The sequence below is a fragment of the Pituophis catenifer genome, unplaced genomic scaffold, assembly GCF_029215685.1.
Source record: "Pituophis catenifer annectens isolate HBS135680 unplaced genomic scaffold, rPitCat1.0.hap2 SCAF_1, whole genome shotgun sequence".
In the NCBI taxonomy this organism is placed as follows: Eukaryota; Metazoa; Chordata; class Lepidosauria; order Squamata; family Colubridae; genus Pituophis; species Pituophis catenifer.
Genome location: NW_027256881.1, coordinates 336,359,006 through 336,384,248, shown reverse-complemented (window position 1 = coordinate 336,384,248; position 25,243 = coordinate 336,359,006). Strand labels below are relative to the sequence as shown.

At 43.3% G+C, this 25,243-nt stretch overlaps 1 protein-coding gene across 1 annotated transcript in view; it reads left to right on the top strand.

Annotated features, from left to right (window-relative positions):
* Window positions 1-310: 310 nt before the first annotated feature.
* The window catches only part of ADAMTS10 (ADAM metallopeptidase with thrombospondin type 1 motif 10), a 61,533-nt gene continuing 36,600 nt past the window's right edge, over window positions 311-25,243 (top strand). Inside the window, exons 1-10 of the mRNA XM_070931807.1 lie at window positions 311-398; window positions 2,580-2,944; window positions 8,038-8,197; window positions 11,648-11,865; window positions 12,822-12,905; window positions 15,506-15,651; window positions 21,643-21,686; window positions 23,357-23,462; window positions 24,778-24,924; window positions 25,035-25,176. Coding sequence (XP_070787908.1) covers window positions 311-398; window positions 2,580-2,944; window positions 8,038-8,197; window positions 11,648-11,865; window positions 12,822-12,905; window positions 15,506-15,651; window positions 21,643-21,686; window positions 23,357-23,462; window positions 24,778-24,924; window positions 25,035-25,176 — 1,500 coding nt within the window. The remainder of the gene's footprint in view (window positions 399-2,579; window positions 2,945-8,037; window positions 8,198-11,647; window positions 11,866-12,821; window positions 12,906-15,505; window positions 15,652-21,642; window positions 21,687-23,356; window positions 23,463-24,777; window positions 24,925-25,034; window positions 25,177-25,243) is intronic.

Here is a 25,243-nt window from a genome sequence, read left to right as displayed (position 1 = left end):
TTTTTTTCCCCTTAAACTCTGCTTCCTCCTCTTCTGCTCCGTACTACTGTTGCCTCCACTCACTATCCAATCTTCTCCAGTGCAATGCAATAGAGAACTGGCATATGCTGAAGGACGAGATCCTGCTTCAAGACGCCTTAAACATCCCCCGTCCTCACTGCCTTCCAGAGAGCGGCTGAGGATGACCACGAAGGACCCTAGAACCTCTCTTGCAGTGGCATAAGTGGTGGCTCAAAGAAAGAAATGTTGGGGCAGAGTCGGTCAACTTGGTCCAACCCAGCTGACACTATAAAGAGTACTGCCACCCAAGATGACAACGGTCTGGAGATTTCTCACCTGGACACTTGTCTCTACCATGTCTACAGGCAACCTTCCTGGCTACACCTTTCAGTCACAAGGTACAGTGTTACTGGCCCAAAACACAAAATTCTACCATGGTTAATGATCTTTGAAATCTTGTATTTCTAGTCCCTAAGCTAAAGGTGGACGCTATATGGCTCACCGCCACATAGGACCTTCAGACTTGTTTCTGCAAAGATCACGTTGCTAACATACAGCCCCATGAGCCGTGGCGGTGCAGTGGTTAGAGGGTAGTACTGAAAGCTACTTCTGCTGACTGCTGAATTTGACACTTCAAATCTCACCGGCTCAAGGTTGACTCAGCCTTCCATCCTTCCGAGGTGGGTAAAATGAGGACCCAGATTGTTGGGGGCAATAGGCTGACTCTGTAAACTGCTTAGAGAGGGCTGTAAAGCACTATGAAGCGGTATATAAGTCTAAGTGCTACTGCTATTGCTAGCCATTAACCTTGCATTGGTAGTGCAAAGTTTCACCAGTATTCTGCGAAAATCCTAAAATAGAACAGGTAGGTGAACGTTCCAAAGGAATCATCCAGAGTGATAGGGTACAAAAGGGGAAACACTGCACAACCTATCAGATCATTTTAATCTTTCCCTTAATCAGGGTACACATCTTTATTAACAGAACACTTTAACCAAAATTCTGATAAAAAATAAAATAGCGTTATGCTGCTATGCACACCCAAAGTCCAAAAACTTGGATGGGGGAATATAAATACAACTTATTTTCACTAACTTGTCCATCTTTTAAATTTATTTATTGCCTTGTTATTGAGTTAACGGGTTAATAAAAAAGCACATCTATTCCTATATTATATATTTGTTCTTTTTCAATATTTTTGAAAAATAAAGTCGAGTTGTTGTTTAAACAGTTCAGTCGTGTCCGACTCTTGGCGACTTTATATGCAAGTGCTCTCCATGCTACCTTGTCAAGCACAGCTTCTTTCAGTTGTTGAATGTTCATCTTTGTATCAGTTTTGATGTTATCAAGCCAGCGTGTTCTTTGCTTGCCCCTTCTTGTTCCACTAACCATTCCTAGCACCATTGACTTCTCCATTCTCCAATGAATTTGCATGCATAACATAACCAAAGTAAATCAGATGTAATCTTGTGATTTGGGCTTCTGTGGTTTCATACAATTCAGCACCTCTCTGTTGCTTGCTCTGGCTGGCTGTGGTATACACAATAATTTTTGCCAGCACCATACTCAAAGCTGAGTGCAGGTAGTCCTTGACTTATAACAATTCATTTAGCGACTGTTCAAAGTCACCACAGTACTAAAAAAAGTGATTTTTTTCATTCTTATGACCACTGCAGCATCCCCATGGTCGAAATTCAGACGCTTGGTAACTGACTCATATTTATGACGGTTGCAATGTCCCAGGGCCATGGGATCACCTTTTGCGACCTTCTGACAAGCAAAATCAATGGGGAAGCCAGATTCACTTAACAGCCATTTACTAACTTAACGAATGCAGTGATTCACTCAACAACTGTTGCATGAAAAGTTGTGAAATGGGGCAAAATTCACTTAACAACTGTCCCGCCTAGCAACAGCAATTTGGTCTCAATTGTCATAAGTCAAGGACTACTTGTATAACTAGTTTTCTCTGAGATCCAATGTATAACTACTGTATATATTTTATTTTACACATCTAAGCACATTTTTTTTCCTGAGATCAGATACATAGATCTTACCAAACTCTCTAAGGGGTCCAAGGCAGAGGTGAAATGCTCCTGGTTCGGACTAGATCGCCTGATCCGGTAGCAATGGAGGTGGGTGGTTTGGAGAACCAGTAGCAAAAATCCCTGCCCCCCACCCTCCCCATGCCCAGCTGAGCCGCACAATCATCAGAGACTTTTTTTTTACTTTTAAAAGCATTTTTTCTACAACCTCTTCCTGTTTTTAAAAGGAAAAAAAGTTTCTGCCGATTAGGCAACTCATCTGGGATCGTCAGAGGCTTTTTAAAGCATTTTTTTACAACCTCTTCAGCCAAAGAGGTTGTAGAAAAAATGCTTTTAAAAGTAAAAAAAAAAAAAAAAAGTTGGCCACACCCACTCAGTCATATTATAACCCCCCCCCACCAAGCCACGCCCACAGAACCGGTAGTAACAAATTTTACATTTCACTACTGCCTCCAAGGAACTAAAAGGGTAAAAACCCTGATTTAAAGACCCCCTCCTCAGTTACTCTTTTCCTGTCCTCTTCTGCCTTCACAGAAGAATTTCTCTCCAACCTCAGCCACTACGAGATTGCCTTCCCCATCCAGGTGGATCAGAATGGTGACTTCCTCAGTTTTGACATCAAAAGCCATCGGAAATGGAGGTCTCGCCGGAGTGCAGGCCACCCCTCCTACGACACGCCTGAACAGCACGTGTTCTACAAGGTCTCTGCTCACCGGACCCAATTCCTTCTCAACTTGACGTTACACACCAACTTGCTGGCGAGGCGCTTTCGAGTGGAGTATTGGAAAAGAGGTGGAGTAGACTACCAACATGAGTTCCATGAAGATTGCCACTATGCTGGTCATTTACAAGATGAGTATCTGAACTCAAAAGTTGCTATCAGTAATTGTAACGGTCTGGTAAGTGTCTTGTTTTCTTCCTAACTTCTGGTGGGATTCACAAAACAACCATTTGCTGGTCATTTTGAACAACATTTTTTGTCCGGCTCCAAAAGACATGCTGAATGACTTCAAAGGGTTCTTATCAAATGGAAGAAATTGTAGTTCATTACAAACATGACCTTACAGATAGTCCTTGACTTACAACCCATTTTGTCAGTCCGTGACTTACAACCAGTTGTGAATGCTCCAACATTGGGAGTTTTTAAGAAGAGATTCGACAACCATTTGTCTGAAATGGTGTAGGGTTTCCTGCCTAAGCAGGGGGTTGGACTAGAAGGCCTCCAAGGTCCCTTCCAACTCTGCTATTCTATTCTATTCTATTCTATTCTATTCTATTCTATTCTATTCTATTCTATTCTATTCCATTCCATTCCATTCCATTCCATTCCATTCCATTCCGCAACTGTTCAAAGTTACTGTTCAAACTGTTACAACCAGTCCTCACACTTACAACTGTCACAACATCCCCATGGTCATGTGATCAAAATTTGGGCACTCAGTAACCAGAATGTATGCGCTTAACAACTGTGGCCAGAAAGGTCATAAAATGGGGCCAAACTCACTTCAGTGTCTTGCTTTGGGGCCATAAGTCAAGGACTATCTGTAAAAAAACTGACAGTCTGGTGATTTGCCTGCAGGAAGGGAAGAGTATGGTCAAATTCTTTCTTCTCCCAAAAACGTCGACAAGCAAACTGCAACTGTGATGTCTATTTGCAAACCATACTAGTAAGGCATGAAATAGCAGCTGGGAAAGCAAAACATTTGCCAGAAAAAAAGGGTCAAAGGTAAAGTTGCCAGATTCCTTCTGCAAAAATCCAGCGGCTCAGCAGATGACAGCAAAGAGTTAGTTTTCTGCATCTCTTTGCCGCCCCCTGGCTGCGATCCATTTTTTTGCCACCCCAGATCCGGTAACCAAAGTAACCTCTCCGTCCTCCCAGACTTCAGGCTGCTCAGTTGATCCACCATCAAAGCAAATGCCTGCTGAGTTCTCATTTTTAACATTGCTCAAACTGCTTCATTGCCAAACGGCTCCTACCATTAGGAAGTTTCTTCTCATGTTTAGCTAAAGTGCCCTTGATTGCCAAATCCCACCCATTTGTTTAAATTCCTAATGCAGTGGTTCCATTTCGGAAATGAGGCCAGGTAATTTGAAGAGAATTTTATAAGCGTCCCTTGGAGCCTCTGTTCTTTACATTTCCCCCCCCCCCATCTCCACACCGTACCACAAACACACATGCCCCAACTGTTGCGCTCCACGCCAAGAGTTTTCTTCCCCCTTCCCAGCTGCCTTCATCGACTGATCCTTGAGTTTCTGGCAACTTCCCGCCAAACTATCCTCACACTACCTCGCTTGTGTTTGGAATGATGGCCTCTGGCCAAGAGCTACAAAGCTTTCATAGGAAGTGAGAAACCACTGCTGGCCCATCACACCCCCTCGCAGGGCGGCTGAAGTTGAATGCTTAGCTGCAGGCACACAAGAGCGATTCAGGGTTTGTTGTGGTGAGGTTGGCAGAAGCTGGGGGGGTTTCAAAAGATCAACCGCTATTTAAATTTGCTAAATTTCTTAAGAACTGCTTTTAGAAGGAAAATAACACCCTTGCGATTCTCTGATACTTTTCGTTGTTGTTGTTGTTCTGCAATTATCTCAAATTAAACCAGAGCGACAGAAATTTGTAAGAGATGAGGAATGTGTAAAAGCCTTTGATATACAAGAGCTCTTAACAGTACAGGCCATCCTTGACTTACATCCAGAGGTGGTATTCAGCCGGTTCAGACCGGTTTGCCCGAACTGGTAGCGGAAATTGTGGGTGGGCCTGCCCACCCACCCTGGCTCTATGCCATCCTATTTAGGTACCTTTTTTAAGCCGGCGCATGCGCAAAAGGTGCACGTAAGAGCAAAGCACATGCGCGGAAGGCTGGGCACATGTGCGGAAGGCGAGTGTGCACACGCACAGTGAACCGGTAGTAACATAATTTGAAACCCACCGCTGCTTACATCCATTCGTTTAGTGACTGTTCAAAGTTAACAGTGACGCTTTAAAAGTGACTTATGACCAGTCCTCATGCTTACAATAGTTACAGCACCTCCACGATCACATGATCAAAATTTGGGCGTTTGACAATTGGTATGTATTTGCAAATGGGGTCACGTGATTGCCTCTTGCAACCTTTCAAGCAGCGAAATCAGTGAGGAAAGCCAGATCTGCTGAACAACTGCAGTGATTTGCTTAACAACCGAGGCTAAAAAGGTCATAAAATCAGGAGCGACTCACTTAATAACCACTTGGTTTAGCGAACGGAAATTCTGGTTCTGTTTTTCAGCTGAAATAGAAATAATAGAGGAAGGGATGCTAGTAGTAGACAGAGCCACCTCACTTGTTCACCCATCCCCTGGGGTTCCCAGGTCTGCTGTCACAACCAGGTCTTGAGGGGCTTCCGCAAGCTCAGAAGCAATGAGGCCATCCTCACTTGGGAGGGGAGAAGATGTCACAACAGAAAAGGCCTGCCACTTAGGGCCCGCCAGAAGTAGCTCCTTAGACAAGAAAACCCTTAGCATGCCCATTCTGGATAGGAATAACTTGCCACGGCCAACTTGCCATGGGACAGCTCACTCCAGGACAATTCAAGACACAAAAGTTAAATTAATTTCGACGGAACTGTGGCCAATAATAATAAAATAAAGAAGTCAATCCAGAAATACAAAAGTTACAATAATTTGAATGAAAATGTGGTCACTAATAATAAAAGTAACTGAATGAAATGATTAATGCAGCATTGAATTGTCCCAAGGCAAGTAACCCTGTGATGAGTTGACTGTGGCAAGTTGGCTGTGGCAAATTGGCTATGGTGAATTGGCTGTAGTGAGTTGGTCGAGTCGAGTTGTTCCAGACCCTGCTCTCACTCTGTTGGATCTGGTAGGACAGGTGGATGAAATCAGGGCAAGGTGCTCCCTTAAATTACCATACCCAGTCCCATACCCTGATACGGGTTATAGATTTATTCCAAATCCATTCATCTTTTAGTTAGGTTATATAATTTCATAGGTGCTCAGGATGCTTGTCGTTTGTTCCTTAAATGTTGTTTTAATTTTATATATTTTGTATTTGTTTGCTTTAATCTTGTCATACCATCACAGTTGCAACCTGTTTGTAGGTGTTTATGTGAGAAGAAAAAGTTTACCGTACTTTTTGGAGTATAAGACGCCCCCCGCCCCCCAAAGAGGATGGAAATGTTGGTGCGTCTTATGCACCGAATACAGCCATTTTTGGCCTCCCGAAGCCCTGCCCTGCGCGTCCCATTTTTGCGAAAAATGGGCCCGTTTTTCAGAAAACAGGGCGCGCAGAGTTTTTGGGAGGCCTGCAGAGTGCTCCTGTGGACTGGGGAGGGCAAAAACGGGGCACGCAGAGGGTTTGGGAGGCCTGCAGAGTGCTCCAGGGTCCAGGGAGGGCAAAAGCTTTTTTTTCTTGCTTACCTCTTCGAAATCTTGGTGCGTCTTATACACTGGTGCGAGATATAGTCCGAAAAATACAGTACTCATATTTACCCATGAGAAAAACACACAATCCTCTACCTCAGTTGCTTTTTCATTTTATTTATTTATTAGATTTTCATCCCGCCTTTATTACTTTATAAGTAACTCAAACATACATAATACTCCTTCCTCCTCCTATTTTCCCCACCCTGTGAGGTGGGTTGGGCTGAGAGAATGGGATTGGCAGGACTAGAACTCACTGTCTCCCGGTTTCTAAGCCTGATTCTTTAATTACTAATGAAACTGGCTTTTTTTTAACTGGAAAGAAAGTGGTACTTTGAACTAACCATTACAAATGTATGGTTAATGCAAAATGGTATTTCAAAGAATGAGCCCTTACTTATGTACCTATTCAGGCCTTTAAGCCTTTCCAGATGCTTTTCTTGTAATACCCACCCCCTCCCCAAAAAATCAGACTGAAATTGAGAAAGCCGTCTAAGTTGTAAGACCTTGATGAGCTAATTGTCTGCCAGCATATATCTGGTATACAATTCATGTCCTTTTTCTCTCTAGATTTTTGCTTTCTCAATTTTCTTCCCTGTCAACAGGGTGCTGGACTGACACTAGGAGACATGGGTTCAAATCCACTATCTGCTGTAGAAGCTTATTTGGTGACCTTGGACTTCTTCTTCTTTTGTCCCCAGCCTATTTCACTTCTTTTGTCCCCAGCCTATTTCATAGGAGTGTTGTTGTGCGGGGAAATAAGTTGAGGGAGTGTTACATAGATACATATCCTGCCCTGAGCAGGCAAAACAATCTAAAAAAATAACCAAGTCAGCATCTCAAAACCACCCCACTTAAAGAAAGTGGGAGAACAGAGACATTAGATTGAATCTATTAATTGTAAAGGGACTCGGTGGCTCAGTGGCTAAGACACTGAGCTTGTCAATTGAAAGGTCGGCAGTTCAGCAGTTCGAATCCCTAGTGCTGCGTAACGGGGTGAGCTCCCGTTACTTGTCCCAGCTTCTGCCAACCTAGCAGTTCGAAAGCACGTAAAAAATGCAAGTAGAAAAATAGGGACCACCTTTGGTGGGAAGGTAACAGCGTTTTGTGAGCCTTTGGTGTTTAGTCATGCCAGCCACATGACCACGGAGACGTCTTTGGACAGCACTGGCTCTTCGGCTTTGAAACAGAGATGAGCATTGCCCCCTAGAGTTGGGAACGACTAGCACATATGAGCAAGGGGAACTTTTACCTTTACCTATTAATTGTGTTGTCTCAAAGGTGTTTTTTTCCAAGAGGCAACTGGACTTTCTCTGTTTTTTCCCTGAAGAGGAAGGTTTTACTTTTCACCCAAGAAGCTTCTTCAGTTCTAAGAGCCAGATCTTCAGTCAGAACTGAAGAAGCTTCTTGGATGAGAAGCAAAATGTCTTCAAGGAAAAAAACAAAGAAAGTCCAGTTGCCTCTTGGAAAAAGCACCTTTGGGACAACCATGAATTGGATGACTGAGAATCTCCATAGATATTGTGTTCTTTTTATTGAATGCAAGCACGCAGTTTCCTGCCTTTCTTTGTTCCAGCATGGTGTGATAATTGCAGAAGATGATGAGTATTTTATTGAACCCCTGACACTTGGGGACAATATCAGTGAGGAACAAGGAAGAGAAGGAAGCCCTCATGTGATCTACAAACGATCGTCTCTCCAGCACCCACATATGGACACAGCTTGTGGTGTGTTAGGTAGGACCTCTATTTGACTGCATTTGATGAAGAAATGTCTTATTGTGATTTCTATTATATTTTTATACTTAGAATAAACAAGTTTCTAGCCCTCATTCTTCTTTCTTTTTTAAAATGTGCTTTAAAGGACATTTGGATGCTTATTATCTGAAATTATGTAGAGAGAGAACTAAGACTTAAAGGAGGGGGGAAGTTCTTGGAACATTCTTATATTTTCTACCCTTCCTATGATTAGCAAAGCACACAAAAATTATGCAAAGTGAGAGAGGCTGAGGGCAACAGAAGGTTATTATCAACATGTAAGACTTATTCAAGTTCCTATTGGCAACCACAAAGCCACACTTATTTTTTTTTCCTTCGCGTTAAATTCAGGGTAGTTAATAGGCTGGATTAGATTAAATGTAGGAGACACCACAAATGTCAATAACATTAAGGCAGAAACTTTAAAAGCCATCCAGCTAGTTTTAAAATGTTTTACTCCAGCAGACATTTGGTTTGAGGATGTAGTTGTGGATTTGAAATGCGGCCAGGGAGAAGGGAAAGAGACACATACCACCTCTCTAAATTATGATGCTGGAATTCATAGGATTAGATTCCCAGTTTCCGGAAGGAGGAGAGGAGAGCGAGCCAGCTGACCTTGGATGTCTGACATTTTTTTCACATTAAAGCTGCCAAGCTTACCCTTTGTGTATTGATGCTGCGTTATATTCCCCGGCTGAAATAGAGTTCCCAATCTGTTTCCAATTTGTTTCTTGGAAAACAAGAACTACTGGACAAATGTAATCTTGGAACAAGAAGTGGGCGCTTTGCATTCAGGTCCTTACCATCAAACACCGCCTTCCTTGCCTCTCATTCCAGATTTGGTTTTACTGTTGATGTTTCATGCAAAATCCAACATGCATGCCTCTTTCTGAATAATAATGGCTAATCCAAATAGGCCAAAGGAAGTCTGTGTCAAGTTCCAAGTAACACCCCCCCCAAACGAATAAGACTCCGAGGTAGGCATTCCCTCAAAGTTCCATTTTATTAGAGATGACATATTGGCACATCTGGGAAAACCCAAATCTGAAAGTCTCCCGGGTTTTTCCCACCCAAAGGAAAGTCAAAGTCCCTTCCCCTGCACCCATATGTCTATCACATGGTCCAATCAATCCACTGTCCCAACTGGAGCAGTGGTGGGACTTAACTTAACAACTGGTTCTCTGGCTGGTTAGGCATGGCCAGTTGGTCATGTGACTGGGTGGGTGATGTCACTCATCACACCCAGCCCCACCTCCCAACCACTCGCCTCAAAGGCAGAGGTAGGATTCAGCCGGTTGGGGCTAATCCCACCACTGCTGGCCCCACCCCCGCTCATTTTTCAGCCTGTTTTTGGCCGTTTTTGGGACAGTTTTCAGGCTGGTTTTGGGGCCATTTTCAGGCCGTTTTCCAGGCTGTTTCTGCCCTGAAAAACAGCCTAGAAACAGGCCAAAACCTGAGTGGGGGTAGGGCCAGCCAGTGGTAGGATTTGCTGGTTCACTGAACTGCGCAGAATCTTAACTACCAGTTTCCTCGAACCGGTGCGAACCGGCAGCAGCCCACCTCTGAACTGGAGATGTTTCCCAGTCACGCCTCTCCAGGTGCAGGGTGAATGTCCTTGACTCCCAGAGGAAAGAATGTTGTTGTGGCTATATATCTCTACCCACTCCATGCAACCCCTTCCCACTTTCCCACAGCAGGCCTGTGCATTAAATGTGGCAGTCCTGAAAATCCAAAGAGAAAGATGGCTTCCAGAGCTGACAATCTGCTTTTGAGGGTGAACAGCAAACCACTTGATTTCTGGTGGCATCTGGAGGAAAGAGCATTTAGTTTTTGTGAAGGAAATTATCCACAGATTTAATCATTTGATTCCTCATTATTTACAGTAACAACTTCTTAGTGATATCTATACTTACCTTTTATTTGTTATATACTTATCAGATTTGGAAACTGCCCATTTATAGACGGACCACAATTCAGCCCAAAATTTCTGTTGTTAAGTGAGGCATTTGTTAAGTGAGTTTTGCCCCATTTTACAACCTTTCTTGCTAGTGTTGTTAAATGGATCATGCAACTGTTCCATTGTTGTTAAATGAACCTGGCTTCCCCATTGACTTTGCTTGTCAGAAGGTCGCAGAAGGGGACCACATGATCCCGGGACACTGCAACCATCATAAATATGAATCAGTTGCCAAACATTTGAATTTTGATCACATGATCATGGGGATGCTGGTCGTAAGTTTGAAAAACGTCACTTTTTTTTAGTGTTATTGTAACTTTGAATAGTCACTAAACAAACTGTTGTAAGTCGAGGACTATATGTAACATGACCACAGGCGTCACTGGTCAGCTTTCTTGGGCATATATTAAAACACTAAAATGCCCAGCACTTAATTTTTTGGGAGGCCTCAGGACAGAATGTTTCTTTTTGAAGCTCTCTACTCCTGTATATTACAGATAGTCCTCGACTTACGACCATTTGTTCGGCAGCCATTACAGCAGCACTGAAGAAAGGGACTTACCACCAGTCAATGAAGTTATGGCCATTGCAATGACCCCACGATCATGTGATCATAGTTTGGTGGCTTGGCAGCCACAGTTATGACTGCAGGGGTCTTTTAACTCCCCCCCATCCACCTACCTCTCTGCCCATCTATGCTCTTTTGGCCCGCTGCATTCCACAGCCTTTGCTGCCCTAACTGACCTTCACAATCTTCTTGCTCCCACTGCTGACCAAGCATGCCCGCCCTGTCCTTTCACAAGGATTCTTTTGGCATTAACCTAAAACCAGGCCACCCACCATGATGGTTTATCGTTGAATTTGTTGAATGTGTTCTTTTGGAAGCAATTTTAGGCATAAGAAGTCAATTGGTTTTGTTTTGCGAAGTATTGGGGGGGTCCGAGGGGAGAGGAAGAAGAGAGAATGCTAAATTGAATGTTAGTTATCACCTTTAAAGCGCTCCATGGCTTAGGACCTGGGTACCTACAAGACCGTCTTTTGCCACCAATAGCCTCCCACCGACCAGTTCGTTCTCGCAGGGAGGGACTACTCAGGGTACCGTCAGTCAAATTATGCTGACTGGCGACTCCCAGGGGGAGGGCCTTCTCCAACCCTTTAGAATGAACTGCCCCCTGAGATACGAAATATCCCTGATCTCCGTGCTTTCCGCCATGCCCTCAAAACCCTGATGTTCCAACAAGCGTGGCTAAACATATGAACATGTGAATGTTTTTAAAATGTTATCTAATTTTAGGTTCTATTTAATTGGGCCAAACTATGTTATAATAATAATTTTAACTAGCAATTTTATAATATTTGTGTATCTATATTTTTCTTGACTGTACACCACCTTGAGTCCTACGGGAGAAAGGCAGTATAGAAATATAATAAATAAATAAATAAATAAAGACGTCATCGCTACTTCCCTGCAGATGAGAAGCCATGGAAAGGTAGACCCTGGTGGTTGCGGACACTGAAACCCTCCCCTTTGAAGACCCTGGGCAACTTTTCTCAAAGGGGACAACTGCCTCTGAAGAGGTCAGTCAGCACTGAGCGTTATGTGGAGACTCTTGTGGTGGCTGATAAGATGATGGTGGGCTACCATGGCCGGCGAGATATAGAGGAATACATCCTGGCTATCATGAATATTGTAAGTATTATAACCAAGAATGCTATGTGGGAAGGCCCTTGGGAGACAGGAGGAGGACCCACAGCTTAGGGGCAGGTTTGTCTCCCAAGATCACTCGCACATACCTTACCATCACACACTATGGGTAGTCCTTGAATTATGACTACAATTGAGCCCAAAATTTCTGTTGCAAAGCAAGACACTTGTTAAGTGAATTCATAAATCACTTTTTTTTATAATGCTGTTGCAACGGTCACGAAATGAATTACTGTAAGTAGAGGACTACCTGTATTACCATAATTTTCTACTCCCATTTTTGTGACCTAGTAGTCTCCATAGCTGACTAATCCCTAGCAGCTTCATTTGTGGATATTGATTTCCACATTTTCTTTTTACCAGACATTCTCAACTTAGTGCCATTTGGATATGTCAGGACTACAGCTCCCCAAATTCCTCTCCTAGGTTGGAATTTTGGTAGTTACGCGCCAAAGACCTTCAAAAGGCAAAACAATGAGAAAAGCTCATTACAAAGGCTGACATATCCTTCTCACATTCGTTCTTTATGGAGCTGAAGGTTTCCAAGTCCCCAGTACTTTCTCAGATCTTCATAGTAATAACAATAGCATTTAACCACTGTGCCACCATGGCTTTTCATAGCTAGCAGCCAAAGTTTAGAAGAAAGAGGATAATGCCCAGGACAGGGAAATCTATTGCTGGGCCACAATGGTGCTTGATAGAGACAGAAGACTGACTTTTATGAAAAGAGGCTTCTGGGTAGGAGAGCAGATTGGTGGAAGTCAGATCTGGTTAACCACAAAATCTCCCTTAAACATGCCTCATTCCTCTACCCTCTCATTTTAGCTTGAAAAGTTCTTCCATATTCTGCCAATCCTGCAAAGGATGCCATTTCTGATCAGTCATGATGCTGAATCCATCTTCTTTTTAACACTGGTGTTTCCTTGTTTCCTGGAGGTCAGGTTGCTAAACTTTTCCAAGACTCAAGTTTGGGCAATATCGTGAACATTCTGGTAACCCGCCTTATCCTGCTGACAGAGGACCAGGTAAGGAAGGAATTCCCAAAGCAAGGAGGAGGAGTAGATTATTTTAAATATATATCTATACAGTGTTTTGATAAAGACTGGGCATACTACAAAGTAACATTCAGTCACTGTACTACAGGCAGATCATTCATTCAGCATTAGGAATGAAAGACTATTTTGTAGTTGTTCAGTTGCTAAGTTGTATCCGACTCTTTGTGATCCCATGGACCATAGCACACCAGGCCCCACTGTCTTCCACTGTCTCCTGGAGTTGCCCAAATTCATGTTCATTGCGTCACTGACACTATCTAACCCTCTCATCCTCTGCCATCCACCCCCTTCTCCTTTTGCCTTCCATCTTTCCCAACATCAGAGTCTTCTCCAATGAATCCTCTCTTCTCATCTGGTGGCCAAAATATCTGAGCCTCACCTTCAGTATCTGTGCTTCCAAAGGACGGTCAGGATCTATTTCCTTTAGGATCGACTGATTTGATCTCCTTGCAGTCCAAGGGATTCTCAAGAGTCTTCTCCAGCACCAAGTTTGGCATATTAGGGAAGATCACTGTGAAGAACCATCACCAATCCCAAGGCTAATTCTTGGAGAGATGGACCAGAGGCACAAAACAATCTAGTTATATATGAAAAATGTTTTCACCCTCATCGTCTGTAGAGATTCTCAGTCATCCAGGTCGTGGTTGTCCCAAAGGTGCTTTTTTCAGGAGGCAACTGGATTTTTTTGTTTTTTCTTTTGAAGACGTTTCTCATCCCAGAAGCGTCTTCAGCTCTGACAGGACAGTGGGGAATGGAAGGATTTATATTCCTTACAGAAAGCTGGTCATTTGCATCCTTTTAGAGGGTTGTTGAAGCCCATGGAGGTTTATCTGTGTCCTCAAGGTCACCTGAGTGATGCTCCTGGTTCCTGTAGTCTGCAATTTTTCCCCTGGAAAACCATTCCTACTCCCCCACCATTCAAAGGGTGTTCATCCCTAATTGTATTGCTAAAAGTCTATAGAGATTCTCTATAAACATCTGGGCCCAAAAGCCCTACTAAGCAGGTATATACAAAAGTATGAAGGCTATTGCTTAACGCATTGTAAGCCACCCTGAGTCTCCGGAAAAGGGCGGCATATAAATCGAACCAAATAAATAAATAAAATAAATAAATGGTTGTCCCAAAGCTGCTTTTTCAGGACACAGATAAAGCTCCAAGTGCTTCAACGACCCTCTAAAGGGATGCAAATGACCAGCTGTCTGCAAGGAATATAAAGCCTTCCATTCCTCACTATCCTGCAGGGTGGATTTGATTTAAATCGAGTTGATTTAAATCACAATTTAAATCATGATTTAAATCACTAGTAAAAAGGCTTGATTTAAATCAACTCGATTTAAATCATAATTTTTAAAGAGCAACTGTCATCTCCGCTACTCCTTTGACCCACTGTTGACTCACCGATAGTCCCAGTGTTGCAGAATATACAGCCTCATGCTACATAACTAAGCTCCATTTCATGCTGAATAAACTAAATTATTTATGTATCTTAAATAGAAAGCTATCTTACGATAGATTTTTACCCCAAAAGCTTTTTATTAAAATAAATTCGATAAAAATAAAAAAAAAATCTGATTTAAATCAAAAAAATCCGATTTAAATTTTAAAAATCTGATTTTTTTGATTTTTTTAAAAAAATCATTGATTTTTATCCACCCTGCTATCCTGTCAAAGCTGAAGAAGCTTCTTGGATGAGAAGCGAAATGTCTTCAAAAGAAAAAAGAAGGAAGTCCAGTTGTCTCCTAAAAAAGCATCTTTGGGTTTCACCCCCATCATGCTACTGAACATTTTCAAAATGACCTAGAACTAAATAAAAAGAGAGAGCTGAAGAAACGCAATGACCTTTAGATCCTAATAAAAAAAAGAGGAGGTTCTTAGAAGGAAAGGCTCGTATATAATTTCCTCTCCAATGCAGGAAATAATAATTTCCTAGTTATGGAAAATCAGAAATTACCCAAATAATGTGGGAAAGGATGAGGAGATAATGTAGGAATATGGGAGGAGGAGGAGATTGTCAACATGAAGGGAGTTCCAATAACAAAATGTAGTTGCAAAGGAGGCCCCATCTTATGTTCCAAAACAGACAAAGGTGCCAAGGAAAGTTCTTCAAAAATTGAGGGGTCCTTGGTTGGTGCTCTCTGAGCTTGGTTGTTTTCTTGCAGACATTTCATTACCCAATTAGGTAACATCATCAGTGCTAGTGATAATAGCACTGATGATATTACCTAACTGGATAATGAAATTATATTGGGTTGTCTTTATTTTAGCTTTTTCGGCCAAATTATTTAATATTTTTAATTCGTCTTTTAACTTTTATATTGTTGTGGGTTTTATCTCTGGCTGTACACCGCCCTGAGTCCTCCGGGAGAAGGGTGGTATAAAAATTTAATAAAATAAAATAAATAAAATAAACGTCTGCAAGAAAACAACCAAGCTCAGATAGCACCAAGGACCCCTCATGAGAACCCTGAGCTACAATTTTTCTCCTTTACTGGTCTCCAAAGATCATCAATGAATAGACTAGCTCCTCATAGCATCATTCATGTTAAGACTGACCTGTTATCTTCTCCAGCCATCCCTGGAAATCAACCATCATGCTGGGAAGTCCCTTGACAGCTTTTGCAAGTGGCAGAAGGCTATTGTGAGCCTCAGCAGTGATGGGAATGCCATTCCTGACAACGGCATCGCTAACCATGATACTGCGGTTTTGATCACCAGGTAAACCTCTAATTTCGGGGAGGTAAAGTTGGAGTGGATGGGGATGAAAAGCCAATACAGACAGCCCTTGAGTTATGAGTATTTGTTTAGTGACCATTTGAAGTTATGATGACAATGAAAAAGTGGCGATGAAAAACAGTCCTTGCATTTAGAGCCGTGGTGGTGCAGTGGTTAGAATGCAGTATTGCAGGCTACTTCTTCTGACTACCGGCTGCAAGCAGTTTGGCAGTTCGATTCTCACCGGCTCAAGGTGGACTCAGCCTTCCATCCTTCTGAGGTCCATAAAATGAGGACCCAGATTATTCTTCTTTTTCCTAATGTATTCCTGCAGGTGCAGGGTCTGCTTTTCGGATCATTGAACGCCACTTTGTATGGTCAGCTGTGTCTCCAGGGTGCAGGCCCGTAGCTTGCATATCTTTGTTGATGGTAACTTGCCATCTCTGTTTTGGACACCAGTGAGGTCGCCGGCCATTGTCTTCTAGTTTGTAGGCAGTCTTGGCCATGGTGAAATTGTTGGGGTCAATATGCTGACTCTGTAAACTGCTTAGAGAGGGCTGTAAAGCACTATGAAGCGGTATATATCAGTAAGTCTAAGTGCTATTGCTATGACCATTGCAGCCACCGCCTGATCGCATGATCAGAATTTGGGTGCTTGGCAACCAACATGTATTCACAGTGGTTGCAGCATCCTGACATTACGTGATCACCATTTGCAATGTTCCCAGCCAGTTTCAGACAAGAGATGTTAATGAAGGAACATGAATTTACTTAACAATTGCATGATTCACTTAACAACCGCAGTAATTCACCGCAGCAAAAAAAGTAATAAAATCAGTCGCAATTCACTTAATGACCAGCCTGCTTAGCAACAGAAGCTCTGGTCCCAATTGCAGTCATAAGGTCAAGGACTATCTGTGGTGCTTATGCTGAAATACAGTTTCTTCTCTTCCTTGTAGTTTACTTTCATGAAATAAAAACTTCATATTTCTTTCCTACTTTTTGCTGGAATACTCCTTTGCCTGACTCAGCTCTGAAATCCTGCAAGGTATCCACTGTTTCTCTGGGGAACTACGTCTTTCTGGGGAATTATATCTTTTGTCTCCCTTCATTCTTGATGTGCAAGATAAGGAAGGGAAGAAAAATATGCTAACTTGGAAAGCCTTGTCTTTCAACACAACTGCTTGAGCAATTGCTTGTGAGTCTTCCCACTGAGTCCCTGGGGCATATTTACAAAGCCAAACCTTGGACGAAAAACCAAATGCCTTGTAAAACTTCTCTGTGCCTCATAAATTCCGCATCTCCAGATAACATCCTGCTGTGCTTTGGAGTTTGGTTTTTTTTTTTGAAGGGCGAAAGAGTTCATTGGTTTGGTTTTTGCAAAAGGCACACATGTCAGTAAGAGATGAACCAGGAAACTTACAAAATTAAGGTTTAGCCAGAGGTGGGCTTCAGATCCTTTAGCAAAGGGTTCACTGCCCCGTTGCTGGGTGGGCATGGCCGTGGTGGGTGTGGCCTAGTTGGCCACCTGCACCATGGTGGGGATTGCCCTTCCCCAGGCTCCAGTGGCTTTCCTCGAGCCTCCGGGAGGGCGAAAACAGCTTCCCCTGGGATCTGGAGGCCCTCCAGAGGCTGGAAACAGGCCCGGTTCCGGACTTCTGGAACCTCCAGTGGGCCCATTTTTTGCCCTCCCAGACCCTCCGTGCGGCCCCTGCACTTACCTGGAATGATGAACGGGCTGCGTGGAGACTCCTGGGAGGGGCGGGGTGGGAGGGGCGGGAAAGGGAAGGGTGGGTGTGGCCAGCCAGGGGTGGCATTTGGAGGTTCACCGAACCCCAGAAATCCTTGGCTAGAGGATTGCCCGAACCCTGCCAAACCCCCAGGAGCCCACCCCTGGGTTTAGCCCATCTGCCCATATTCATATCCCATTTGTAGCCCCCACAAAATTTTGCAGCGGTATCAAATGAGGTAAAGTTTCAGGAAAAAGGAAGAACCAATATCTGGAGTGGCAGCTATTAAGGATGCTAAGTTTGACCGTGTTGTTTGCAAGGGTTTATAGGCTATTACAAGGATGCATGACAACCATGATGTTGCAGTGGTCAGTTGGATAACAATTGCTCAAGTTTCTTTCAGAGGAAACCTGTTTAATTTGAATTTCCCAAAATATTACATGAACTGAAATAGAATCTGCCTTTCTGACATTTGCAATATGGTGTTCTTTTCAAAACAGCGTACAAAGAGGGAGTTCTGTTTTGGAGAAGTGCACCTCGTTAACACCTATGAATTTTCAACCAGACATTAAAAAAAAAAAAAACCATAGTAAAATCAAATAAGAAGTAATGAATTTTAAATTTGCAAAAAGAAAAAGAAAAAGAAAACTCACCTGTTGACCAAAAAAAAAAAAAATCCAGATGAACAGAATAATTTGGTGGCAATTCTTTACCCTTCCAGTGAATGAAAATCTTAAAATCAAACAAGTTTTGGAATAGTACGTCTCCTTTTACAGTGATTTGGGTACAATTTCCCGTCTTTAAAGACATGGCTGCCAGTTTCTCCCGCTCTGTCTGGCTCAGCGCAAGAGAGGAAAATGTATTCACAATTTCCTTGCTTCTGTTGGGTATCCCTGACATACCATCTCATAGTAGGCCTCCCTGAAGCCTCCTGGGAATGAAAACAGTCCGTGGGGTGGCCGCAGGGCATCCCCCCCCCTGCACCCTGTTTTGGGCCTAGGAGGCCTCCCTGAAGCCTCCTAGGAGTAAAAACAGGCTGTGGGAGGAGGGGGCTCTGCACACACACACACACACACCGTGCCTCATTTTGGGCCTAGGAGGCCTCCCTGCACTTACCTGGGAGCCAAAATGGGGCATGTGGGGACACCTGGAAGGGGCGGGGCAGGGAGAGGTGGGGCCAGCAAGCAATTTAATTACCAGTTCGCCCAAACTGAGCCGAACCGGTGAATCCAACCACTGATCCCATGTCTGTCTATCTTCGATCGTCAACAGAGATTCGTGGCCTTTTCCTTCTTGCCCATAACCAAGGCATAAACATGTGGCAGCCCCATAACATTGGCTTCATCCCATCCCTAGCCCATGAGTAAGATAGGCTTAAGTCATCCTTGGCTGCAATGTTTTTTTCCCATTTCCTCCTACATTGTCAGTCTCAGGATATGTAAAATCTGTTTAAACTTCTTCCCTGTTACTTTGGAGGAAAATCAGGGAACTGGCAATGACTAAGAAGAGAGGCGGTTGAGGCTGGAGAGAGATCAGCAATAAGGAGAGCAACTTTCATGCCAGTACGGATAGTCCCCGACTTACGACCACAATTGAGCCCAACATTTCTGTTGCTAAGCGAGATAGTTGTACAACAGTGAATTTTGCCCCATTTTACGATCTTTCTTGCCACAGTTGTTAAGTGAAGCATTGCGATTGTTAAATTAATGACATGGTTGTTAATTGAACATGACTTCTGCACTGACTTTAAATGTCTATGGAGATTCTCAGTCATCCAGGTCATGGTTGTCCCAAAGGTGCTTTTTTCAAGAGGCAACTGGATTTCTTGGGCTTTCTTTGAAGGCGTTTCACTTCTCATCCAAGAAGCTTCTTCAGCTCTGACTGGATGGTGGGGAATGGAAGACTTTTTCAACAGTTCCAAAAAGGCTCCACACCCATTTGCACCACTCAGGTGACCCTGAAATGACTCTCTAAAAGAATGCAAGGACCCCACCATCCAGTCAGAGCTGAAGAAGCTTCTTGGATGAGAAGCAAAACTTCTTCAAAGAAAAACCTCTTGAAAAAGCACCTTTGGGACTCCACTGACTTTGCTTGTCAGAAGGTTGCAAAAGGTGATCACACAACCCCGGGACATTGCAACCATCATACATACGAATCAGTTGCCAGGCGTCTTGAGTTTTGTTCACGTGACCATGAGCATGCTGCAATGGTCGTAAGTGTGAAAAACGGTCATAAGTCACTTTTTTTCAGTTTTAAATTTATTTATTTATTATTTATTAGTTCGATTTATATGCCGCCCTTCTCCAGAGACTCAGGGTGGCTTACAATGCATTAAGCAATAGCCTTCATACTTTTGTATATACCTGCTTAGTAGGGCTTTTTGGCCCCCCCCACCCCCCACCCCCCGAAGTGGTGTTCTATTTTATACAAAGTCAGCTTATTGCTTCCACAAACTGGGTCCTCATTTTACCTACCTCGGAAGGATGGAAGGCTGAGTCAACCTTGAGCCTGGTGAGAATTGAACTCGCAGTAATTGCAGGCAGCTGGCAGCTAAGTGCTACTTTAACAGCAGTTTAGTCTACTGCGCCACCAAGGCTCCTAAATGGTCAATAAGTGAATGGTTGTAAGTCGAGGACTACCTGTATCTCTCTCTCTCTTTTTTTTTTTTGCTGATGCTCAGAGGGGTGGAGAGCCTTAACTGAGCAGAGGGGGAAGCCTTAAGTTCAAGTTACTATCACCTTGACCTGAAGTTGTGCCATCACAAAGTTTACCAAATTCCCAGGAAAAGCATAACTTCTCCAAGACCCGGTTTTCAATCCTCTGCCTCTAACCAGCAGTTTAGCAAAGCACAGGTAGTCCTTGACTTGGAACCATTCATTTAGTGACTTTTCAAAGTTACAACAAGCGATTTACAGCCAGTCCTCACGCTTACAATTGTCACAGCATACCTGTGGTCACGTGATCAAAATTTGGGCGCTTGGAAACCAGAATGCATTTACGATGGTTGCAATGCCCTGGTATCTTATGATCACCATTTGCAATGTTCCCAGCCAGCTTCCAACAAGCAAAATCAATGGTGGATTTTTCGCTTAATGACCGTGTGATTCACAGCTACTGCAGTGATTCGCTTAACAACCATGGGGAAAACGTTGGTAAAATCAAGTGCCACTCACTTATTTAATAACCTTACTTACTCACTCACCTTGCTTAGCAGTGGAAATTCAGTTCCCAATTGTGGTTGAAAATTGAGGGCTACCTCAGGGGTGAAATGCTCCCGGTTCGGACCAGATCACCCAATCCGGTAGCGATGGGGGCAGGTGGTTTGGAAAACCAGTAGCAAAAATCCCTGCCCCACCCACCCCCGCCCAGCTGAGCCGCACATTCATCAGAGCCTTTTTTTTTTATTTTTAAAAGCATTTTTTCTACAACCTCTTCGGCCGAAAAAATGCTTTTAAAAAAAAAAGCCTCTGATGATCGCGCGGCTCAGCTGGGATCATCAGAAGCTTTTAAAAGCATTTTTTTACAACCTCTTCAGCCAAAGAGGTTGTAAAAAAATGGTTTTAAAAGTTTTTTTTTAAAGTTAGCCACGCCCACCCAGTCACGTTACCCCACAACCACCAAGCCACGCCCACAAAACCAGTAGTAACAAATTTTACATTTCATCACTGGGTTACCTGTGTTCTTTCTTTCATGGTCTGCTTGTTTTTCTCCCTGAAGTTAGTCACAGGAAAATTTGGGATGTTGAATTTGATGGATCTATGGTCAGACTCAGCAAAGCTCTTAACATAATGGTGGGTAGTGGTTCCCAACAATTAAAATCAAATTCCTTTAATCCCTCCCAGCGGTCCAATTTATTTTTATTGATTTATTTATATCTCGCCTTTATTATTTTTATGAATAATTCCACAGCAAACACATACCTAATACTCCTCCCTTCTCCTATTTTCCCAACAACAAACCTGTGAGGTGGGTACAAATTTACCCATCTGGCTTTCAATGGTAAATTTCAGGGGCCATTTTATTTTATTCAAACTTTATTTTCAGGAGATGGTTGTAAACATTCCACTGATGAAAACGCAAATATTGGCGTCAAAATTTAGCTTTATGTACCCCACCCGCGCTGTGGTGTTTTGATAGATTCTTCATTTGGTGATTAGTTTCCGGGCAATAATCCTGCAGAAACCACAGCTAGCTTAATCAGTGCAATGGAATCTGATCTAATATGGCATTTTTCTTTGTTTCTTCTCTCTTCCCCTCCTTCTAGATATGATATTTGCATTTACAAAAACAAACCCTGTGGAACTCTAGGTAGGTACAAAACGTGCCATCAAAGGCTTATCATTATAGCCTATGCTAATTTTTTATGCTGATTTTTTTGAAGTGGAAAAATTTTATTTGGGCTGGGATCATACAACTCGACCAAAATGCGGTTTGAAAAAGTGGTGGGATTCAATTTTTTTTACTGCCGGTTCTGTGGGCGTGGCACGGTGGGCGTGGCATGGTGTGGCTTGGTGGGCGTGGCAGGGGAAGGATACTGTAAAATGTCCATTCCCTTCCCACTCCAGGGGAAGGTTACTCTAAAATCTCCATTCCCACCCCACTCCAGGGGAAGGTTACTGCAAATCCCCATTTCCTCCCGATCAGCTGGGACTTGGGAGGCAGAGAATAGATGGGGGAGGTGCCAGTCAGAGGTGGTATTTACCGGTTCTCCAAACTACTCAAAATTTCCACTACCTATTCTCCAGAACTGGTCAGAACCTGCTGAAACCCACCTCTGATTTGCAGTAGTGTCTATCACAGGAGTCTCCAAACTTGGCAACTTTAAGACTTGTGGACTTCAACTCCCAGAATTCCTTAGCAGGCCATGCTCTCTGGGGAATACTGGAAGTTGAAGTTCACAAGTTTTAAAGTTGCCAGGTTTGGAGATAAATACCGCTGTCAACATGACAATATGTGCTTCATGATGTCATTATGAAAACTTAGCAGTTGGGTCATCATGCATATAAATTGCATCATTTTCATCCTTTGTCTCTACCCAATCCCATAAACATAAGTAGAGCATGACATAAGTAGAGCATGCCCAATAGCGGACAATGAGTTTACTTAATGACTGCAATGTTTGATTAATGACTGCAGCAGTCACTTTACTGGGTCCATTCTGGTCATAAGTCAAGGACTACCTGAAATTGTATTTGTAAGGGCCCATTATATGGGTAAGGCAATTAAATTTTGCTTATGTGATTTAAGGTTTATAGCATCTTGGGGTGAATGCAACCAATTAAGTGGCAACCTAGTCTTCCTTTTACTGATACCTTTAATTCTGGTTTCTTTTCTGGATACAGTTGGCCTGGAAGTACAGTAGATTTATATATAGTACCCGTAGTAGCATGGCCTAAGGAGAAGTATGCATGGCCACATTGGCTAAGGGTTCTGGGACTTGTAGTTAAATGCATTTGTAGAATCACAATCATCCTCACTTGTGGCTTGCAGAGAATGGCTGAATTAAAACTTTCAGACTCTCAAAAAGTTTGAAATAGTGAACTGGGATTGTCCATTGTGGCAACTTGAGGTAGATGAAATCTGTAACAGATTTCGTTGGGGGTGTTTTTTGGAACCCTGACATTCTCAAGTAGGGGGCCTGGAGGGCAGCAATATAATAGCCTTGATATAATTAATAATATGGAAAATGTGTTGTTGTTTTTAAGGTGATGCCTATTAACTTACCTTTAACACAGGGGTGGGCAGCTACTTGTGGACTTCAATTCCCAGAATTCCTGAGCCAGCCATACTGGCTCAAGAATTCTGGGAGTTGAAGTTCACAGGTCCTAAAGGGGGCCATAGTTCCCACTCCTGCTCTAACAGATGAGCTAATTAATGAACATTTTAAAATCACAAAGACCAAATTGGGAAGTGGGCTAGAGCCACGCAGTGGGTCGACTTCGCTTCTGCTCCCCACAGTAATGTTTTTCTTTCTCCAGGATTGGCCCCTGTGGGTGGGATGTGTGAACGTGAAAGGAGCTGCAGCATCAACGAAGACCTCGGCTTGGCCACAGCTTTCACCATTGCTCACGAGATAGGCCACACGTGAGTCCACTCCCATTGTTGCGCTTGTGGCATATGCAAGCAGCTTTCATGCTACTAATTTATGTATTTATTTAGAAAATTTATGTTAGAACTTAGACTTAGAATAACTTTATTGTCACGATGCATATACACTGATCGGCATACATTAAAATGAAATTTCGTTGCATACAGCTCTCAAAGGGTCACCACCTCCAATTTACATTACATAAAAATGACTAAATAAATACAAAATTATGCATATACCCACATATATTATACGGCACAGAGAAACAACCCAGTCTCGTTTGTATGTGTTGTGGCTCCGTTACCTGAGCCTGTGTCATTGGCAGGAGAGGACTCCGAGAGTGAAGGAGAGGAGTTGGCAAGGCCTCCCTCTCCAGGACCCTCCTCTCTGGCAATGCCTTCGGTGTCCGCCGAAGGGCAAGAGATAGGCCTGGGGCCAAGCACGTCCACGCAGCCACAGGTGGACAGTAATGAGGGAGATGAGTCTTGGCTGGATCCTCGGCAGCGTCGCAGAGATAAGCGCGCGCAACAGAAGAAGAGGCGTGCCAGAGATTAAGCTGAGTCACTGGACCACACCCCACAGGGTATAAAAGGGGGTGAGGTGGCCATTCAGACTCTGTGACGGACAAAACTAACTACTATCGAGTCACATTGCATCTTTGGAAACAGCATTATCTGCCTTGGATTTAATTACGGACTGGACAATTCTTGAACTGTGTGTATCTTGTTTATGAGTAAAGTTCTTGGCAAGCAGCTACTGGGTTGCTGCCAAGCCTCTTATCCGAAGAATTGGTTGTCTGCCAGTTTATTTAACCCCCAGCTGTCTGTTTGTGTGCGTGTGTGATACGGGGACAGAACAGTATGTATACATGTACATGACGAGAGAAACTAATCTTGTGAGTTTGGCATATGAATGGCATAAGGGACAAAGCTGTTACAGACTCTGGTCGTCCTGCTAGAAATACTTCAAAACCTCCTCCCAGAGGGGAGCAACAGAAACAGAAACACATGGCGACCCAAGGCAGCTTACAAGGACATAAAAACACAATATGAAAGAAATAAAAAGAAAAATAATAAAAAAAGAAAAATAATAAAATAATAACCCACCCTCACCTGGGCGACAACACCCATTCATACTTGCCATTTAATGGGCTCCATCCTGCTCTGGATTCCCCAGGCCCGCTGGCAGAACCACATCTTCAAGGCCTTCTAAAAGAGTGTTAGTGCACCCATTTTGGGTTTCCATCTTCCTTGAATGGGGAAGACCCTTCCTGATGTAAAAAACAATCATAACGTTTCTCCCCTTTTCCAGGTTTGGCATGAACCATGATGGTGTTGGAAATAGCTGTGGAGCCCGGGGACGGGAGACAGCTAAACTCATGGCAGCTCATATTACTATGAAGACCAACCCCTTTGTGTGGTCAGCATGCAGTAGAGATTATATAACCAGCTTCCTGGAGTAAGACTTGACTCACTTCATTATCGAATGTTCCTCATCCCCCAAAACCAGGGTTTTTTTCTCCCAAATCCTTGTTATTCATAACCTGTGCTCCTTCCCTCTACCCCTAGCTCTGGAATGGGACTCTGCCTGAATAACGCTCCACCCAAGCAAGACTTCATCTACCCTACAGTGGCTCCAGGACAAGCCTACGATGCAGACGAGCAATGCCGGCTTCAGTACGGAACAAAATCTCGCCAGTGTAAATATGGGGTAGAGAAGCCTTCCTGCTTTTCCTCTTGATTCCCAAGGGGTTGGAAGGAAGGAATTTTAGTTAGGC